A 19,463-nucleotide genomic window follows, 5' to 3' on the forward strand; every position below is an offset into this window, starting at 1 on the left:
TATAAAAAATACTTCAGTAAAAGTACAAAAGTATTGTATCAAAATGTACTGTACCTAAAGTACCAAAAGCAGAAAGTACTCATTATGCAGAATGTCCTGTTTCACAAGTTTTCAAATGTATACAATGTATTCAAATCTTTTGAAAATAGCAGATGTACAAGCTCACAATGCGTCACAGCCGAAATGTATGTAGTGGTTACTCATTGAGTGCCATTAACGTTATCCGCTATGGCGCAACGTGCCAATGACGTGTTTAACGTGTTTTCGAAAAAACTAGCAGCAGCTGTGAACGGGAGACTAGAGCCGACAGACCACAAAAAAACAGGAAATACAGCAACATAATTCTTTCTTTTTACTTAATTCTTAATTTGTGTATATAAAATATAGATTCCCTGTCAAAGTTCCTAATTACACCAACATTGTTTTTGTGAAGCTGTTAGTTTGCACTTTTTAATTAAGATTAATAAGTTCGCTTTTGTCATTTCTGGCAGGCACGCTCTACCAAACACATTTGGCACAGTGGGTTGTTTTAGAATCCGCTATGGGCTTTCCCAAACGTGTGTGGGCAAGATAGCAATGTAATTGCGAACGCAGCGGAAGGAGGCGCGCCGAAGGCGCAAGTGGAGCTTACTATGAAACCGTGCTCGGCTTGTGAGTGTGTGTGTGTGTGTGTGTCTGTGTGCACTGCCTGCCTGCAGCTCCTCTGAGATAAGTAAATGTCCAATTTAGACGTACCATACATCAAATGAAAGGTCTTTGAAAACTGAACACACCTGTCAAGGTTGCGTTTAAGCCCGCCCCTTCCCCCGGAAGCCACGCCCCGGAGAAGGCTCCTAAAAACTCCCCATTGAAACCCCATGTTAAATGAAAAGTGCCCGAATCGCTCCGAAACTTTTTGTACCCCCCCTAAGTGGGGGTCTACGAACAAATATTTCGGGCTCGGATTTTGGCTCCGCCCCCCGGAAGTGGGTGAAACAGGCACTTCAAACACTTTGTTGAATTGTTCAAAAACATTCAAAGTTTTTTTTTAGTGAATTTGTGTTTTTCTAAGACGCTCCTTTTAACGCAGATTGTTTTTGTATTTTTGTATTTTTTTTTTATTGGTTACTTTTTTTTAAATCTTTTTTTTTTCATATTTATTTAATTTTTTTTGCGTTCTCTTCCCGCGTTCGCGCGTCTTACTTGTATATATATAGATATAACTAATATCGAATATAAAATGTGCAGGTATTATGTTATTATCTATAAATAATATCCTATATTCAAATTGGCTTAAAGACGTAGTTAAATTACACTTTTAGAGCATACCCGCGGTCATAATGAGGACATATCTATCAATAGATAACAATTATCTTTTTTTGGGGTGTATTTTTATATCAAAAGTCCCTAAATTAGATTTTTTATTAACTCCCTGTAACACAAACGTACTGCATGATGACATAGATAGACCTTTATGAATATAAATGCATTTTGATTTCATTCACCCGTTTGATTCTCATAGCTCACGTTCTTCCACTCGCACCTGATTTTAATTAGAGAGACACTGGGCTGCTACGTTCTTTATCCAACTCAAGATGACGGCCAGATGGTGTATTACTCGTTTTAAACTCAAACAGTACATAAAATATGTATCTGAAAACACTGGAGGTGAGAAATAAGCAGCATAGTAACATAAACATTCTTCACGCTGATCCTCTTTTACTCCTTCAGGCTGCGTGATTTGCAGGCCTTTGCAGGCTAATGCCTTCCCATAGCCCAAAGGGATGGGACCTTCTGATTGGTTCACAAACATACAGGCTACCTTTTCAGACTGAAAATAAAAATGACCGAAAATGCCATTTCACTCTGACTTAAAGGGAGTACCAGCCGGCCAGCGGGCGGACCTCTGACGTCACGCTCATGTCACCATGACTCAGCTAACCATATAAGGAGTCCCCAATGCAGCTACGCCTAAATATGGGGTGTGTTGTCTAACCCCAATTTGTCCTCATGGTGAAAAAGAATCAGTCAGCTCTATATATGGGCACAAAAGGGGACATGCCCAAATATGGCCATATACTGATGACATCAGGGATCTCCAAATATGGGAATAAAAGAGACAAGGACTGACAGATACAGAGGTCTCCATAATGGGCATATCAGTTGGATCGGCGGTGCAACATAGATGTGAGATGTGTGAGTGTAGGTGTGAGGGCCGCATAGCGTCGAACCCGAACTCTAGATGTGAGGGCCACGTTGCGGCCTGAACCTCTAAGTATGAAAAACTGGTTCTCCAGAACCGCCGGTCAAAATCGATATGCCCGATATGGCATAAAAGGAACACAGACAGACAGACAGACAGACAGACAGACAGACAGACAGACAGACAGATGGACATTGATTGTTTATTTCGAACATTGTTAAAAGACAAAAAGAAAAACACAAAATAAACATAATACACTTAAAATAAGAAATATAAAAATATGAAAACAAATGCATGTACTCTGGGGTGTTCGAAAAGGGCATAGGATGAAGTTAAAAACGTATCTACTGCAACTCCCTCCTTGCTGGTGCCCCGGCGTCTGCCATCAGACCTCTGGAGCTTGTTCAGAAAGCTGTGGCTCGTCTGGTGTTCAACCGCCCTAAGTTCTCCCACACAATGCTTACACCCCTGCCCGACTACTTCGGTCTGCCGCCTCGGGGCGACTGGTTAACTCGTCGCTCAGTGGTCCTTCTGAACGATCTACACGGTCACAGCTTTTTTCTGTTCTGGCCCCACAGTGGTGGAATGAACTCCCCACTGATGTCAGGACATCGCCGCAAGCTGAAAACCCACCTCTTCAGGAAACACTACCCTGAAGGCGATTTTTTCGTGCGAATAATACGCTTTTTTTTAAAACCTTATAAAGTCAATGCAAGCGTACATGGCGCGAAAAAGCGGAAAAGCGAAGCGAAAAAGCGTCTTTTAATTATTCGGAACGAGTCCGAATTTTGCGTATATTCGCCACATTCGCCGGTGTGTAAGGACCTTTACTCTTCGCCTTGCCTATTTGTTGTGAACTAGTTGTACGAGCTCTTGTTTTATTGTTTTATTGGATCTTGTTTATTCGATACACTAATTTGTTTTAGCTCTTGCTCATTTGATTTTCCTATTTGTCTCATCTGTTTAAGAAAGTAGGTAGCTGATATATTTCACTTTTACCTTAGCACTAGGTGTACTCTTAGTTGCTTGTTTTAGAAGAGAATGCACATACACAATGTAGTACATTACTTGCCCAACATTGCTGTCTGTCTGTCTGTCTGTCTGTCTGTCTGATAATCAAATAGTTTAATTGATAATCTCTTTGTGTTTTTGTAGGGTCTGTGTCTCAGCCAGTGATGTCTTTAACTGGAATAAAGGGTGATCTCTTATCATGGAGATGTGATTCTGGGTGCTGGTTTCCTGAACCTGAGATGTCTTGGCTGGACAGTGATGGAAACAACATCAATGCTGAACCCTCAGTGACAGAGAAACCTTCAGATCACTGTTATGTTGTCCAGAGGACTGTGACAGTGACTCTAACAGAGCATGTGACCTGTAGAGTTCACCTACCACACTTCAACCACACTGTTGAGACACACAGTGTTAAACCAGGTAATGAACATCCCTCAGTCTCTATCATCTCTCTTTAACACCTTGAGGAACCTCAGTAAACACTAATCTGTGCATCCTCTAAATGTAATTTGAGCATATTTAATTAGATAATTTGCATATTTTAACACATTAAAATAGTGGAGATACAACTGTGACCTACTGGCAATATGTACAAGAAATGTGTTGCTGATCGGCCCAGCGGTTTGTGAGATCAGCTAGGACAAACTGCTACAAGCTGTAGTTTTAAGTTATTGCTAAATAATCATAGACATTCCAAACGTATTATCCAATGGTCTTTGGAAGTGAACAAATGAAACTCAGTGAAGATGTGATTTTAAAGTGTTCTTGTCTGGAGATGTTTGATATGTCATGTCTCAGTGAAGACATGGATAGAAGAGGGACAGACACTACACTTTAAATTAAAACACTGTTTTTTTTGGGGGGGTGGGGGGGGGGGTTGCATCATGAGTAAATATCCTCTTTCTTACTTTTATTCTAATATATCCTATTTTATTGTATTCGCAAAAGATTTTCACCAAAGGAAAACATGTACATTTGTAGCAGTTGTAGTCGGTATTGACCTTAACCGACCACTGACTTAATAGCTGTCAGTGGTCGTGTGATTGTGTTAGTGGTAGAAAGACTACAGAGTCGACGTGTGATGATGTCAGTGGTGTAGCAGAGTGACAGACAGCGTCACATGTGAGAAACACCTCATAAAGTACAGTTGGACTCACACGCTTATTTATTAACATGACAATAGTCCAGGGGCCATGTGATGTCTTCCTGTGTGTCTCTCGTGTATATTTTGGTGTGATACAACTTCACTCAAAACAAACCTTACCCCCTATGAAACCGTGATGTGTGGGAATTAGGGATGTCTGATATTATCGGCCTCCCAATATTATCGGCCGATATTAGCATATAATATCGGTATCGGTTTTTGAAGAAGAACAATAGGCCAACATCTAATCTAAGATTAGTGGGACTCATTCAAATGACCATCAGTGAGTCCCGGGACTCACTTCATTGAAAACCCAACAATATCACTGTATTATATTCAATGTATTAGATATTATATTGATATAATTGCAATAGTATTGTATTAGATATGTGATGTTGTTACCTGACAATTAGTTGACTTTTGGCGAAAAAGCTCACATATATCGGTATCGGTTGATATTGGTTTCGGAAATTAGGAGTTGGACGATATCAGAATATTGGATATCAGAATATTGGATATCAGACATCCCTAGTGGGAATCATTGATATGACTACAATACGTTTTGGAAACTAAAGGTCTCATAAACAGTTGTTTCCAGTGGCGCAGCCAGAACGCTAGTATAGGCTGGGCCTAAGCAGGAGCGGGTGGGCACGCGCGAAGATTTGTGGTTATTGGGCGTTCTTTGGCGCTTTTGTGTTACTTTATTTTGATTTTAGGGTTAGGGTTGGGTTAGGGTTATGTTATTTAATTCTTATTTTTGCCTGATTTTACCGATTTTTTAAATCAAAAAATGAATTATAAAATAAAAAAAAATAAAAAAATCCAAAATTATATATTTTTTGCTAAATCGATTGGGTGGGCCAGCTTTCTATGTGGGTGGGCCACGGCCCACCCAGGCCCATCCATGTCTGCGCCCCTGGTTGTTTCTAATGTACTTATCAGTTAGATATTTAAAAAAGTGTAAAACTTAGAAAAAAATAGTGGAGATACAACTGTGACCTACTGGCAATATGCACAAGCTGTAGTTGTAAATTATTGCTCAATTTGCATACTAATAATCTAGGAAAATCTGATTTACGGAAAGGCGTAATTTTCAACATGGCGTCCACGATGGCTGCCGGGAGCTTAAAATGGCTATATCTCAATTAGTTGAGACCTCAGTGCCGTCAGCTGGTCCTCAGTGAGCATGAGGTCCAGACTTGAACCCTAGCGTCCCTATTATGGGTTGTAATTAGCCAACATTGTGATCTTGTAGATCGTCTATTTCCACTGAATGTTCACCCCATAATAGGGCCTTTAGGGTTTAAGTGCAATGGCAGGGAATAATGTGTTGTGTTGTTGTGCATTGTGAGCCTGGGGACTACGGTCAACTAAGTATGTTACCACTTAAACCCTTTATTCTTTGTTGACAGAGTTCCTTAGGAGTATATACTATGGTACAGGATACATCTATTAAAATAAACATTAAGCACTACACATTTATATCACTACATTAAATCCATATTGTTTTGTTTTAAGGACTTCAGGTGATCGGGTCTCCTCAGCCAGTGATGGCCAAAGTGGGAGATGATGTCATCCTTCCTTGTCACATAGAACCTCCTGTCAACGTGGAGAGTGGAAGGATGGAGTGGACCAGACCTGACCTGAACCCTGAGTTTGTGCATCTCCTCCAAGATGGACGTGACACGGCTGAAGAACTGAACCCGTCATACAAACAGAGGACGTTCCTGTTTGATGATGAGTTGTCTCATGGTAACATCTCACTGAAGCTGACCAGTGTGAAGTTCTCAGATGAGGGAACATACAGGTGTTCTGTTCCAACCCTGGGCAGCAGCAGTTTGATTCAGCTTCTTGTTGGTAAGAATTACTGTTCAAAACATAGACGGAAAAACCTAATTAACCTTTATAGCATGACTTATATTTCTCAGGTTAGTTAGGGAGGTGTTTACCACGGTAAGTAGTGTAGGCTGCAGAAAAAGAAAAAAAAAGGTGGTGCAACATGAAAGGTCAGAATTTTGAGGAAAAGGGAAAAGAAATATAATGAGCAATTTAACTTTCTAAAAGATGTATTTTTTGTAAGGAGACAAACATTGTTGACTGACTGACTAATCAAATAGTTTGATTGATAATCTCTATGTATTTTTGCAGGGTCTGTGTCTCAGCCAGTGATCTCTTTAATTGGAATACAAGGTAATCTCTTATCTTGGAGATGTGTTTCTGGGTGCTGGTTTCCTGAACCTCAGGTCTCTTGGCTGGACAGTGATGGAAACAACATCAATGCTGAACCCTTAGTGAAAGAGAACTCTTCAGATCACTGTTATGTTGTCCAGAGGACTGTGACAGTGGCTCTAACAGAGCATGTGACCTGTAGAGTTCACCTACCACACATCAACCACACTGTTGAGACACACAGTGTTAAACCAGGTAATGAACATCCCTCAGTCTCTATCATCTCTCTTTAACACCTTGAGGAACCTCAGTAAACACTAATCTGTGCATCCTCTAAATGTAATTTGAGCATATTTAATTAGATAATTTGCATATTTTAACACATTAAAATAGTGGAGATACAACTGTGACCTACTGGCAATATGTACAAGAAATGTGTTGCTGATCGGCCCAGCGGTTTGTGAGATCAGCTAGGACAAACTGCTACAAGCTGTAGTTTTAAGTTATTGCTAAATAATCATAGACATTCCAAACGTATTATCCAATGGTCTTTGGAAGTGAACAAATGAAACTCAGTGAAGATGTGATTTTAAAGTGTTCTTGTCTGGAGATGTTTGATATGTCATGTCTCAGTGAAGACATGGATAGAAGAGGGACAGACACTACACTTTAAATTAAAACACTGTTTTTTTTGGGGGGGTGGGGGGGGGGGTTGCATCATGAGTAAATATCCTCTTTCTTACTTTTATTCTAATATATCCTATTTTATTGTATTCGCAAAAGATTTTCACCAAAGGAAAACATGTACATTTGTAGCAGTTGTAGTCGGTATTGACCTTAACCGACCACTGACTTAATAGCTGTCAGTGGTCGTGTGATTGTGTTAGTGGTAGAAAGACTACAGAGTCGACGTGTGATGATGTCAGTGGTGTAGCAGAGTGACAGACAGCGTCACATGTGAGAAACACCTCATAAAGTACAGTTGGACTCACACGCTTATTTATTAACATGACAATAGTCCAGGGGCCATGTGATGTCTTCCTGTGTGTCTCTCGTGTATATTTTGGTGTGATACAACTTCACTCAAAACAAACCTTACCCCCTATGAAACCGTGATGTGTGGGAATTAGGGATGTCTGATATTATCGGCCTCCCAATATTATCGGCCGATATTAGCATATAATATCGGTATCGGTTTTTGAAGAAGAACAATAGGCCAACATCTAATCTAAGATTAGTGGGACTCATTCAAATGACCATCAGTGAGTCCCGGGACTCACTTCATTGAAAACCCAACAATATCACTGTATTATATTCAATGTATTAGATATTATATTGATATAATTGCAATAGTATTGTATTAGATATGTGATGTTGTTACCTGACAATTAGTTGACTTTTGGCGAAAAAGCTCACATATATCGGTATCGGTTGATATTGGTTTCGGAAATTAGGAGTTGGACGATATCAGAATATTGGATATCAGAATATTGGATATCAGACATCCCTAGTGGGAATCATTGATATGACTACAATACGTTTTGGAAACTAAAGGTCTCATAAACAGTTGTTTCCAGTGGCGCAGCCAGAACGCTAGTATAGGCTGGGCCTAAGCAGGAGCGGGTGGGCACGCGCGAAGATTTGTGGTTATTGGGCGTTCTTTGGCGCTTTTGTGTTACTTTATTTTGATTTTAGGGTTAGGGTTGGGTTAGGGTTATGTTATTTAATTCTTATTTTTGCCTGATTTTACCGATTTTTTAAATCAAAAAATGAATTATAAAAAAAAAAAAAAAAAAAAAATCCAAAATTATATATTTTTTGCTAAATCGATTGGGTGGGCCAGCTTTCTATGTGGGTGGGCCACGGCCCACCCAGGCCCACCCATGTCTGCGCCCCTGGTTGTTTCTAATGTACTTATCAGTTAGATATTTAAAAAAGTGTAAAACTTAGAAAAAAATAGTGGAGATACAACTGTGACCTACTGGCAATATGCACAAGCTGTAGTTGTAAATTATTGCTCAATTTGCATACTAATAATCTAGGAAAATCTGATTTACGGAAAGGCGTAATTTTCAACATGGCGTCCACGATGGCTGCCGGGAGCTTAAAATGGCTATATCTCAATTAGTTGAGACCTCAGTGCCGTCAGCTGGTCCTCAGTGAGCATGAGGTCCAGACTTGAACCCTAGCGTCCCTATTATGGGTTGTAATTAGCCAACATTGTGATCTTGTAGATCGTCTATTTCCACTGAATGTTCACCCCATAATAGGGCCTTTAGGGTTTAAGTGCAATGGCAGGGAATAATGTGTTGTGTTGTTGTGCATTGTGAGCCTGGGGACTACGGTCAACTAAGTATGTTACCACTTAAACCCTTTATTCTTTGTTGACAGAGTTCCTTAGGAGTATATACTATGGTACAGGATACATCTATTAAAATAAACATTAAGCACTACACATTTATATCACTACATTAAATCCATATTGTTTTGTTTTAAGGACTTCAGGTGATCGGGTCTCCTCAGCCAGTGATGGCCAAAGTGGGAGATGATGTCATCCTTCCTTGTCACATAGAACCTCCTGTCAACGTGGAGAGTGGAAGGATGGAGTGGACCAGACCTGACCTGAACCCTGAGTTTGTGCATCTCCTCCAAGATGGACGTGACACGGCTGAAGAACTGAACCCGTCATACAAACAGAGGACGTTCCTGTTTGATGATGAGTTGTCTCATGGTAACATCTCACTGAAGCTGACCAGTGTGAAGTTCTCAGATGAGGGAACATACAGGTGTTCTGTTCCAACCCTGGGCAGCAGCAGTTTGATTCAGCTTCTTGTTGGTAAGAATTACTGTTCAAAACATAGACGGAAAAACCTAATTAACCTTTATAGCATGACTTATATTTCTCAGGTTAGTTAGGGAGGTGTTTACCACGGTAAGTAGTGTAGGCTGCAGAAAAAGAAAAAAAAAGGTGGTGCAACATGAAAGGTCAGAATTTTGAGGAAAAGGGAAAAGAAATATAATGAGCAATTTAACTTTCTAAAAGATGTATTTTTTGTAAGGAGACAAACATTGTTGACTGACTGACTAATCAAATAGTTTGATTGATAATCTCTATGTATTTTTGCAGGGTCTGTGTCTCAGCCAGTGATCTCTTTAATTGGAATACAAGGTAATCTCTTATCTTGGAGATGTGTTTCTGGGTGCTGGTTTCCTGAACCTCAGGTCTCTTGGCTGGACAGTGATGGAAACAACATCAATGCTGAACCCTTAGTGAAAGAGAACTCTTCAGATCACTGTTATGTTGTCCAGAGGACTGTGACAGTGGCTCTAACAGAGCATGTGACCTGTAGAGTTCACCTACCACACATCAACCACACTGTTGAGACACACAGTGTTAAACCAGGTAATGAACATCACTCTCTTTCATCTCTCTTTAACACCTTGAGGAACCTCAGTAAACACTAATCTGTGCATCCTCTAAATTGAATTTGGAGCATATTTAATTAGATCATTTGCATAGTGTAACACATTTGTGGAAATAATTACATGATAAATCCAATTACAGATATTATAAAAAGTGTAAAGCGTGGGGAAAAATAGTGGGGACACAACTGTGACCTACTGGCAATGTGCACAAGAAATGTGTTTCTGATCGGCTCAATGGTTTGTAAGATTAGCTCGGACAAACTGCTTCAAGCTCTACTTGTAAGTTATTGCTAAATTAGCATACTAATAATTCATCTAGGAAAATCGGACTTCCGGAAAGGCGGTAAAATGGTTACATCTAAAATTTTTGCCAAATTTGCCAAATGCCAAATTTTCACATAGTTGTCAGGCTTCGGGCCGGGCTCGGGCTCTACATTTATAAAAGTAGCACAGCCTAATAGCCTTTTATATTATGAGCCTAGGACACTAGGACCCAGGAGCAACTGAAGAGCAGCTGCTGTCAGTGTGCCAGACAGACAGACTCTGATGAGACCGTATTGGAGCTACAGTAGGCTAAATCATAAAGCTACTGTAACAGCCTTCTCTAGAAAACATTTAGCCTCCCGAAAGACTGTTGAGAAGACTGTTAGCCTTCTCAACAGTCTTTCGGGAGGCTAAATATTTTCTACTGCCGTGTGGATATCATGTGTCTGTATGTCAAGTATACGATTTCAGATATGAGCCTTTGTTCATAAACGAAAATGAAAGAAAATTACTTGGAGTTGCAAAGTGATCGATTGATCATTTCCCCCTTAAGCCGCTTGTTTTGATATTAGCCTAATTAGATGGCAGCCAGCAACATTGTATATGAAGCATATGTTGAATGAATCCAACAGCATAAAGTAAACGTTAATATTACGTCCTTTGACAGAGTAAATAATCAGCGCACCTCCAAGTCCTCACATCAGAGGCATCGCGCATTCCAATCCAAATTAATATGTTAAATCCAGTCGATAACTGCCGAGTGGGACGTTCACTTTGAAAAACAGAATGAGCACAACTGCTTGTTGTGAAAAGGTAGAATTGTTCTTCAAGCCAATATTTATTGAAGAGAAAACGGCTGCTGCTGCTGTTCATAAAAATGTTGGTCTATCGTGCCGGTTCTCCGTCCAGTTTGTCAAATATTCTTTTGGGCTGAACTTTTGTCAGGCCGGGCAATTGTTTTTAGGCCCGCTTGTTCGTACGTACGTACAGAGATTCCTGGCATGTATTGTAACAGTTGTGTTATGACTCACTGTGTTTCAGGGCCTGTAAGTGGGATTGTAGGGATTGTGATCACTGCAGTGATCATCATTGTGGTGACATCAATAATACTGGGATATTTCTCTTGGAAAAAGCAGAAGCAAACTAGTAAGTATTGAACAAGTTTATTTTTCACATCTACATTTGATGTAGCCTATCATCCATCTACTGTATGAATCTATAATGATAGAGATTAGTGCCTCCACACTGTGTGTGTGTGTGTGTGTGTGTGTGTGTGTGTGTGTGTGTGTGTGTGTGTGTGTGTGTGTGTGTGTGTGTGTGTGTGTGTGTGTGTGTGTGTGTGTGTGTGTGTGTGCGTGCGTGCGGGCGTGTGTGTGGGCGTGTGCCACACTCCTGGGGCGTGTGACAATGATAATATAATAATATCTGTGTTAATATTTAATGCTATGTTGATGAATTGAATACATAGGACCACAATGGAAACAAGTCCCCAGGACTATTTTGTGTTATCCTTTTAGCTTTAAGTGTTACTGTACTTCTGTGCTGCTTACATCTTTGACTAAATAAGTATTCAATCAATCAATCTCGAAAAAAAATAGTGATAATAGTTTTTGTCGTATCGCCCAGCCCTACAACCCTCAAAAGTTTGATTAAGAGATAAAGATGATAATAATATGATTACATCATGCTAGCTGGTATACAACCCAGGCTTCTGCCAAAGTTCAACACTGCTTCAAACTTTGATCACATTAATCAACTACCTATGATGCACTTAGATGCTGGAGCAGAGTTCCATTGCGTGTGTGTGTGTGTGTGTGTGTGTGTGTGTGTGTGTGTGTGTGTGTGTGTGTGTGTGTGTGTGTGTGTGTGTGTGTGTGTGTGTGTGTGTGTGTGTGTGTGTGTGTGTGTGTGAGAGAGAGTATATGTGAGTATATTACAAGCCAACCTCATGATGATGTCTCCATGACTACCTTTCAGAGCCACTAGGATCACCAAAACCACAAGCATGGCATCAAATCAGTAAAAGATGGAGGCCACAGTTAGAGAAGCTTGCAAACGCTGATGACTGTAACGTTACCAAAGTTGGGAGTCTTGTGTTTGGTAAAGATGATGAATTCCGTATCGCAAATGGAAGTAATGGAACTGAGGTCTTCTTGGGGTTAAGAGATGACGGCACTGAAGTCGCAGTGAAGAGAATGACTAAATCCAACTATCATGTGCTAAAGAACGAGAAAGGCTTTTTACGTCTTCCAGAGCTTGGTGATCCTTCGATTGTACGATATGTGGACTTTACAGAGGATGAGAACTTTGGTTACCTTGTTCTTGAGTTATGTGAATACACCCTGGAAGAATATAACAAAGATTACATCAAGAAAAGAAAGGCATTTCCTGGAGGCCGTCTTTCTGAACAGGAGCTTGCAAAACAGGTTCTCACCGGCTTAAAGATACTCCATCAGCAGAATCCTCCAATTCTCCACCGTGATATCAAGCCACAGAATGTCTTGATTGGTAAGCTACAGAAGACATATAAATTAATTGTTTAGCTGATGATTTTTTTTTGTAGTTTATAATCATTTATTACATAAATGTACATATTCTTGATAATTGGGACAAATCATGTCCTACCAAAACATATCAAACTAGAAACAAAATTTCGAAGACATTTTAAGTGTGCATGCCGCTTGCTAAGTCTTTAAAATCCCTTTGGTCCCAACTATAACATGTCAACTCCGTCAGATTTTGGAAAAAAGTGGGGGGAAAAGTGCAATTCTATTAGCATTAATTACAACCTAAGCAACTTTGGAAAAAAATGTGTCAACTCACTACGACTGTGCTGTGGAATGAAAAAAACATAGCATTTTGTCAATTCCGTCAGATGTCAACTCCGTCAGATATGCCATCTTATGGAGTTGACATAAAATAAACGGTGGGAGGTTTGCCCATTACATGGTTTTAATGGTCACACACAGATAAATACAATTTGCCTTACAGATATTCAAAACAAAGCAAGATTGGCAGATTTTGGAATAAGCCGACAATTTCCCCAAGGAGAGACAACCCTACATACAAGAGCTAGAGGAACACCCTGCTGGAAGGCCAAGGAGATTTTGGACGAGGGTGATGATGGGGAGGAGGATGATGATGACGGTGACCCCATGATCCCACATAAAACAAGCACTGATATGCAGGTTGTTGTTTTTTTAATTCTGCATCAATTTAATGAATGACAACAGCATAAACATGTTCTTACTCATTCTTATGCTCATTCTTAAGGTGGCTGGGATGTTGATATATTACATCCTGTCTGGAGGACACCACCCATTTGGCAAAAGCACTTGGTGTGAAGGCAACATTTTGAAAGGAAACTACAACCTGGACCATGTTCAGGATGCGGTTGCCAAGGATCTCATTGAGTGGATGATCAATGAAAACCCAAACAAAAGACCTACAGCTGAGGAATGTTTGGATCATCCCTTATTTTGGTCAAACGAGAGGTAAGATAGAATATTTTACATTGCACACATTATTCATTAATTCTCTGATATTATTTCAGCTCATCTAAATCAGGTTTGTTCCCAATGGTAAGGTATATATATTTTAGCCTAATGCTTATTTTTTTTTATTTTTTTCCACAGGAAAGTAGACTACTTGAGAAGGATTGGAAATCAAAAGGAAGTGGAGAACTGTCGAAATGCTGACAAGGACCTCATCGGAGCATTAGACCATTATGTTGAACAGTTTGGGGCAGTAACAAGGTAAAAATAATGTATTACTATAATAGTATCACTTTTTCAAGTGATAATATTACTTTTGAAAAGTGCAATGATTAATATGTAATACATTGCTTTGTTTTTTTAAAGCAACAAGCCCAACACTGATGCTGAGCAGTGGCAGATCAAAACATGGAAACGCAAGGTCATCTTTTCTTCTTTTTTTTACTAATAGTGTGAGGAACAATAAAAACACAAATACATTTTGAACTTTTGTTCTTTTCTCATTGTATTCCTTCTGTCCTTTATTTATCTTTAAGACCCTATTTAATGCATTTAAGTAACTGTGTATATGAAATGTGCTACACGTAACCTTGTTTTGCTAAGGTAACTACAGAATAATGTCATGCTCATATCCATCTTTATAAGTGAATTAGATCTTTAAGTTGTTTGTTTTTCCAGTTCCCACAGGAGTTGCTCCAGAAGTTGGATGGCAAGAAGAAGTCCTACCCTGAGAACTCATTTGGATTGCTGCGCTTCATACGTAATCTCCATCAGCACTAGTAAGCTGAATTACATTTAAAAACAACACAAAGAACAAACACACCCATACATTTATAAATAAGTCACATATGAATTAATATAAAAGGTAGTAAAATAAGACAATGATACATTAACGTGCATGTACAGTAGAATATTAATTTATCAAAGAAAACAATCCAGCCTGTTTTTGATTTTCCATTTCTAGATTTTTCCATTCCTAGTTTTACCATCATTGCTGACATGTTTACTACCAGTGTGACATGATGCAATATGTCTTGAATATGTCTCTTTTATGTATGCTGAGCGAGTTTGAGGTGGATCTGACCATCCTGGAGGAGTTTGTTTATGTACAAACCATATAAATGGCAAAAAAATCACTAAAACTCCACAATAAATTCACTGACTTCCTTTTTGGTCTAGGTTGTGATCATAAAGTTAAAAATAACAGAGAGGGCACCGGAATTGACGTGTTTTGTGTCACCTCCGTGTGCAAGCTTGTGAGTCGAGCCCATTGGTCGAAACCGTTTTCTCTCGTTTGTGACAATGGCCCCAGGCCGTTTTAAGCTGCAGTACCTGAATGAATGGCCAGCATGTTCAATGCGCTTCAATGCAACCTCTGGCTTCTGGGGGCTTGGTCGTGATACGTGTGTACTGAATTTGATACATCTATGTGAAACTGTCAGTCAGGTTACAAAGTACTTCCTGTTTGGTGGTGAAACATGGATGTTTGACGCTTTGCCATGGCCTCACTGTCAGATGAAAACTCACGTTTTCGATAACTTTTCATCGTTAAGGTCTTTCATGTACGCTCAGTGAGTTTGAGGTGGATCTGACCATCCTCCTAGGACGAGTTTGTTAAAGTATGACCCGTGTAAATGGCATAAAATTCACTAAAATGCCACAATAAATTCAAAAAGGCTGACTTCCTGTTGGTCATGGCTCCAAGACAGACTTTGTGACAGTCATAGACATTTTGAGCCATACGGCCACGCCCCTTTTTGAGACATTATGTAATTTTGCCACTTGTGATGAGTGTGCAAAGTTGCGCGAAAAAAGTGTGATTCATTTGTGCTAAAAATAAGAATTCCTTGCATTTCAATAGTGCTTCACACTGGTGCAGTGATTGGGCCCCAATTAACTGAACAACTAAGGCCTCTATAAAGTAATATAATGTAGAAAGTCATAGTTTTACTTTATGTGATGGGAAGTTGGGAAAACTGTACTGATGGGGCACAGGACAAAGAAACATAAATGCATTACGTTTTTATATTGAAAAACATTCCTGTCTATTCAATCCGGTCTTAGATCTTGGATGAATGTGTGTGTGTGTGTGTGTGTGTGTGTGTGTGTGTGTGTGTGTGTGTGTGTGTGTGTGTGTGTGTGTGTGTGTGTGTGTGTGTGTGTGTGTGTGTGTGTGTGTGTGTGTGTGTGTGTGTGTGTGTGTGTGAGTGAGTGAGTGAGTGAGTGAGTGAGTGTGTTACAAATCAGATGTCTTCAGTGACCACTGCTTTGTGTTCACAGTGCTGAGGATGAAGCCCGCTATCACATTGACCTGTTGGAGATGTTTCCTGATCTGTTTGGAGGAGTTTACAAGTTTGCCAAAAAACAAGACTGGAACTCAAGGCCCTCCCTGAAGGACATGTTTACAATAGCAGATGATGTAAAGTCCCCAAACCCTGAGAGAAAGACCAGTCTCAGTCTACCAGTCCAGGAATCAGGACCCAATGACTCACAGTGACTTGAAGGTGATCCATCCAATAGACTCATAACTGTGACTCATGATTCATGAGGCTCCCAGTTACTGCTCCCAGTTACTGCCCGCACAGAGTACAAACTCTGATGTTGGCCTACAAAGCAACCAAAGGTATGACACCCCCATATATTCAAAGCCTTATCCAACCCTACAACCCCTCCCACTCACTCAGATCAGCTAACACAGGGAAGCTGTCAGAACCTTCCCTAAAACATCCAGGACAACGCTCCACACGTCCATGTCTCTTCTCCCTTCTGGCCACCAAACTGTGGAACAAACTCCCCATTGCAGTTAGAACTGCAGACTCACTCCCAATCTTTCGCCGTAATCTGACGACTCACCTCTTCAGACTCACCTCTTCAGACTCCACTTTAGCTCGTAGTACTTGCCCCCTAGCCTTGACGACCTTGCAGGATTATGCAACGGCTAAAATGTCATTCAGATAATATGTTATGTAGACAGATGCCAGGTCATTTGTAGACCTGGCATCCTATAGTGTGTATAGTTTCAATGTATAGATTATCGATTTGGCTTTATATTTTACTCTTTACACTGAGGATAGGTTTTACCTAAGGTCCTAGATTACTATGTCTATGCATTTGATGTATTACCTCGTGTTTTCCTTGCTTACTGTAAATCACTCTGGATTAAGAGCGTCTGCTAAATGCCTAAATTGTAAATTGATGAGTTCAATAGACTCATAACTGTGACTCGTGATTCATAAGTCCAATAGACTCATAACTGTGACTCGTGATCCATGAGTCCAATAGACTCATAACTGTAATCCCACTGTAGTCTAGCTGATGTCTGTGAGTGGGGGCAGTGATGGACAGTAACTAAGTGTATTACACGGCTTGGTTGAATGTTCGATTCTGATTGGTCAATCACCAAATTCAGTGGTCTGTTATTTGTGAATAATGACTGTTGAACTCAATAACAGAGCGCTGTCTAATCAAAGACTCAGAACACCTGCTCATATCAATCTGTCTAATCAAAGACTCAGAGCACCTGCTCACATCAATCTGTGCTGCCTAATGTTGTGTCCACTTTCACTTACTTATATTTGGGGTAATTTTAAAGTCTACTCTGGCTTTTGTGTTTCACCCCAGACAGTTTTTAAATTGCTTGATTCAGTATTTAGATATTTGATATTCATTGTCAGTCACGCCCCCTTCCTATACAAACCCATTGCAACTTCAAACTCCATTTTAACCATGATAGATTAATTGAAAACACACATCCTTGGTTCTGGTGACTGATATTGTCCTTCTAATGTGTGAGAGGGCAGTGTTTTTTGTTTTTGTTTTTTGTTTTCAAAATAAATATCAAATAAATGAAAAAATGTCAAATCAGTCACCAGATCCAGTGATATGGGTTTTAATGAGTCTATCGTGGTCTAAATGGAATTTAGTTTTAGCAGGGTTTTTTTCAGAGTGATAAAGACCCCTCCGCTTTCGCATCGGGGTCTAATCACCCAAGTGCCACCATGGGGGGTAAGACATTGATATTATGGGATTTTTTTACATTGATATTGTGGGATACTTTTACATTGATATTGTGGGATACATTTACTTTGATATTGTGGGATACTTTTACATTGATATTGTGGGATACTTTTACATTGATATTGTGGGATACATTTACTTTGATATTGTGGAATACTTTTACATTCATACTGTGGGATTTCTTTGTTTGTGTTATTATGGGATATTTTATATTGATATGGAATATTTTGTATTGATATAATGGGATTTTCTTTTTTACATTCATATAATGGGATATTTTTACATTTATATAATGGGATACTTTTTAAATTGTTATTATAGGATATTTTATATCGATATTATGGAATATTTTGTATTGATATAGTGGGATTTTCTTTTTTACATTCATATAATGGGATATTTTTACATTGATATTATGGGATCCAAATGTATTGTCATTATACAGAGAGAAAAAAAAGCTCATCTTTAAAGTGCAGTGAAACAGGCCCATGGTGTGACTATTCTCATGGTAGACCCCTGAAAAGTGTTTGGTGTGGATTGAAGCAACAGTGTGTCTTTGGGCCCCTGATGTGGCCCCTGATGTGGCCCCTGGTGTGATATTGTCATGGCAGACCCCTGAACTGTGTTTGTGTCAAGATTGGTGCAGATAATAGCTGCCAGCACACACACCTGCTGAGAGGTGTGTGTGCCAGTAGTCACAGGAGAGTGACTGGCACCTGAACATGGGTTCTGCAACTTTGTTGAGTTTGTGTTGATGCTCCAAGCAGCAACACTGGCCCCATGGAAAGATGCCACGTTTGTCGCTTCAGGATAAGGCCTGTGCAATAGGGCAAGTGGTGTTCTGTTACACAGATTACGCAATATTTGATGTCAGCCTTGGTACCATTTGCAGGCAGATGTGTGCCGGTCACAGGTGTGTGACTGGCACCTGAGCATGGGCCCTGCAACTTCTGACATCTGTCTTTGGTACCGTTGTGCAAATCTTGCCTGTAAATCTATGTTCCTCAGTGAAGCAAGGGGTCTTGGGTTGTTGTCTTCCTTGTTGACTTCACCAGTCTCACAGAACTTGGTCCTAAGTTTGTAAATGGTACCAGGGCTGACACCAAATAATGCTGACACTCTGCATAACGGAACACTAGCTTCACTTGCCCTTTTTGCACTAGTAGTTTGAGCTTGTAGATATTCATATTTCTGAATGGTTTTATCAACACAACTCATGTGTATCTTCAGATGGGGGCCTAAAGCATATTAGTTTTGGGGTCTTTGACATGAAGAAGTGTGAGAACCACTGGTGTACTCAGTTGAACACAGGAGGAAGTGTAGAAAAGAATGCTTTTCAGGTGCAGATAAAACACCTTCTATCCAACAAGTAGTGAAGCCTTTCTTGCCTTTCTTTTATAATGAGACTTAAAGGTATTATGTGTAGATAATTCCTTTCCTTTTTAACAGGTCGTTCATGAAAGTCCTTGCGGTCTTGTTTCCAATGAGAACCTGTGAGCAATTGGGGTTAAGAGTCTTGCTCAGGGACAAATTTCATATCATCGGCGCATATGCTGGGATAGCCTGGAATCGAACCTGGGGCAACCAGGGCCTCTGGTTCCCTAGGCGGGCTCACTAACCACTCAGCTATGGCCGCCCACGATGTATAGTATGTCTTGTCTCGTTATAATGGTCAGTAATGTCGTTATTTGAATAAGAATGTTCTTGTGATGTTTATTGTATGTCTTGTCTAAAAAATGCTTGCATCATTGCTGAA

General features: G+C 39.9%; 1 protein-coding gene across 1 annotated transcript in view; it reads left to right on the plus strand.

Moving 5' to 3' along the window:
* The window catches only part of LOC308101607 (uncharacterized protein), a gene marked incomplete at its 3' end in the record, with an annotated part of 63,082 nt that overhangs the window by 8,604 nt on the left and 35,015 nt on the right, over window positions 1-19,463 (plus strand). Inside the window, exons 4-11 of the mRNA XM_080451027.1 lie at window positions 5,856-6,194; window positions 9,004-9,342; window positions 11,238-11,242; window positions 13,292-13,384; window positions 13,470-13,690; window positions 13,832-13,951; window positions 14,057-14,111; window positions 14,369-14,469. Coding sequence (XP_080307153.1) covers window positions 5,856-6,194; window positions 9,004-9,342; window positions 11,238-11,242; window positions 13,292-13,384; window positions 13,470-13,690; window positions 13,832-13,951; window positions 14,057-14,111; window positions 14,369-14,469 — 1,273 coding nt within the window. The remainder of the gene's footprint in view (window positions 1-5,855; window positions 6,195-9,003; window positions 9,343-11,237; window positions 11,243-13,291; window positions 13,385-13,469; window positions 13,691-13,831; window positions 13,952-14,056; window positions 14,112-14,368; window positions 14,470-19,463) is intronic.

The sequence above is a fragment of the Gymnoscopelus braueri genome (genome assembly GCF_963280865.1).
Source record: "Gymnoscopelus braueri genome assembly, chromosome: 15".
NCBI classification, from domain to species: domain Eukaryota; kingdom Metazoa; phylum Chordata; class Actinopteri; order Myctophiformes; family Myctophidae; genus Gymnoscopelus; species Gymnoscopelus braueri.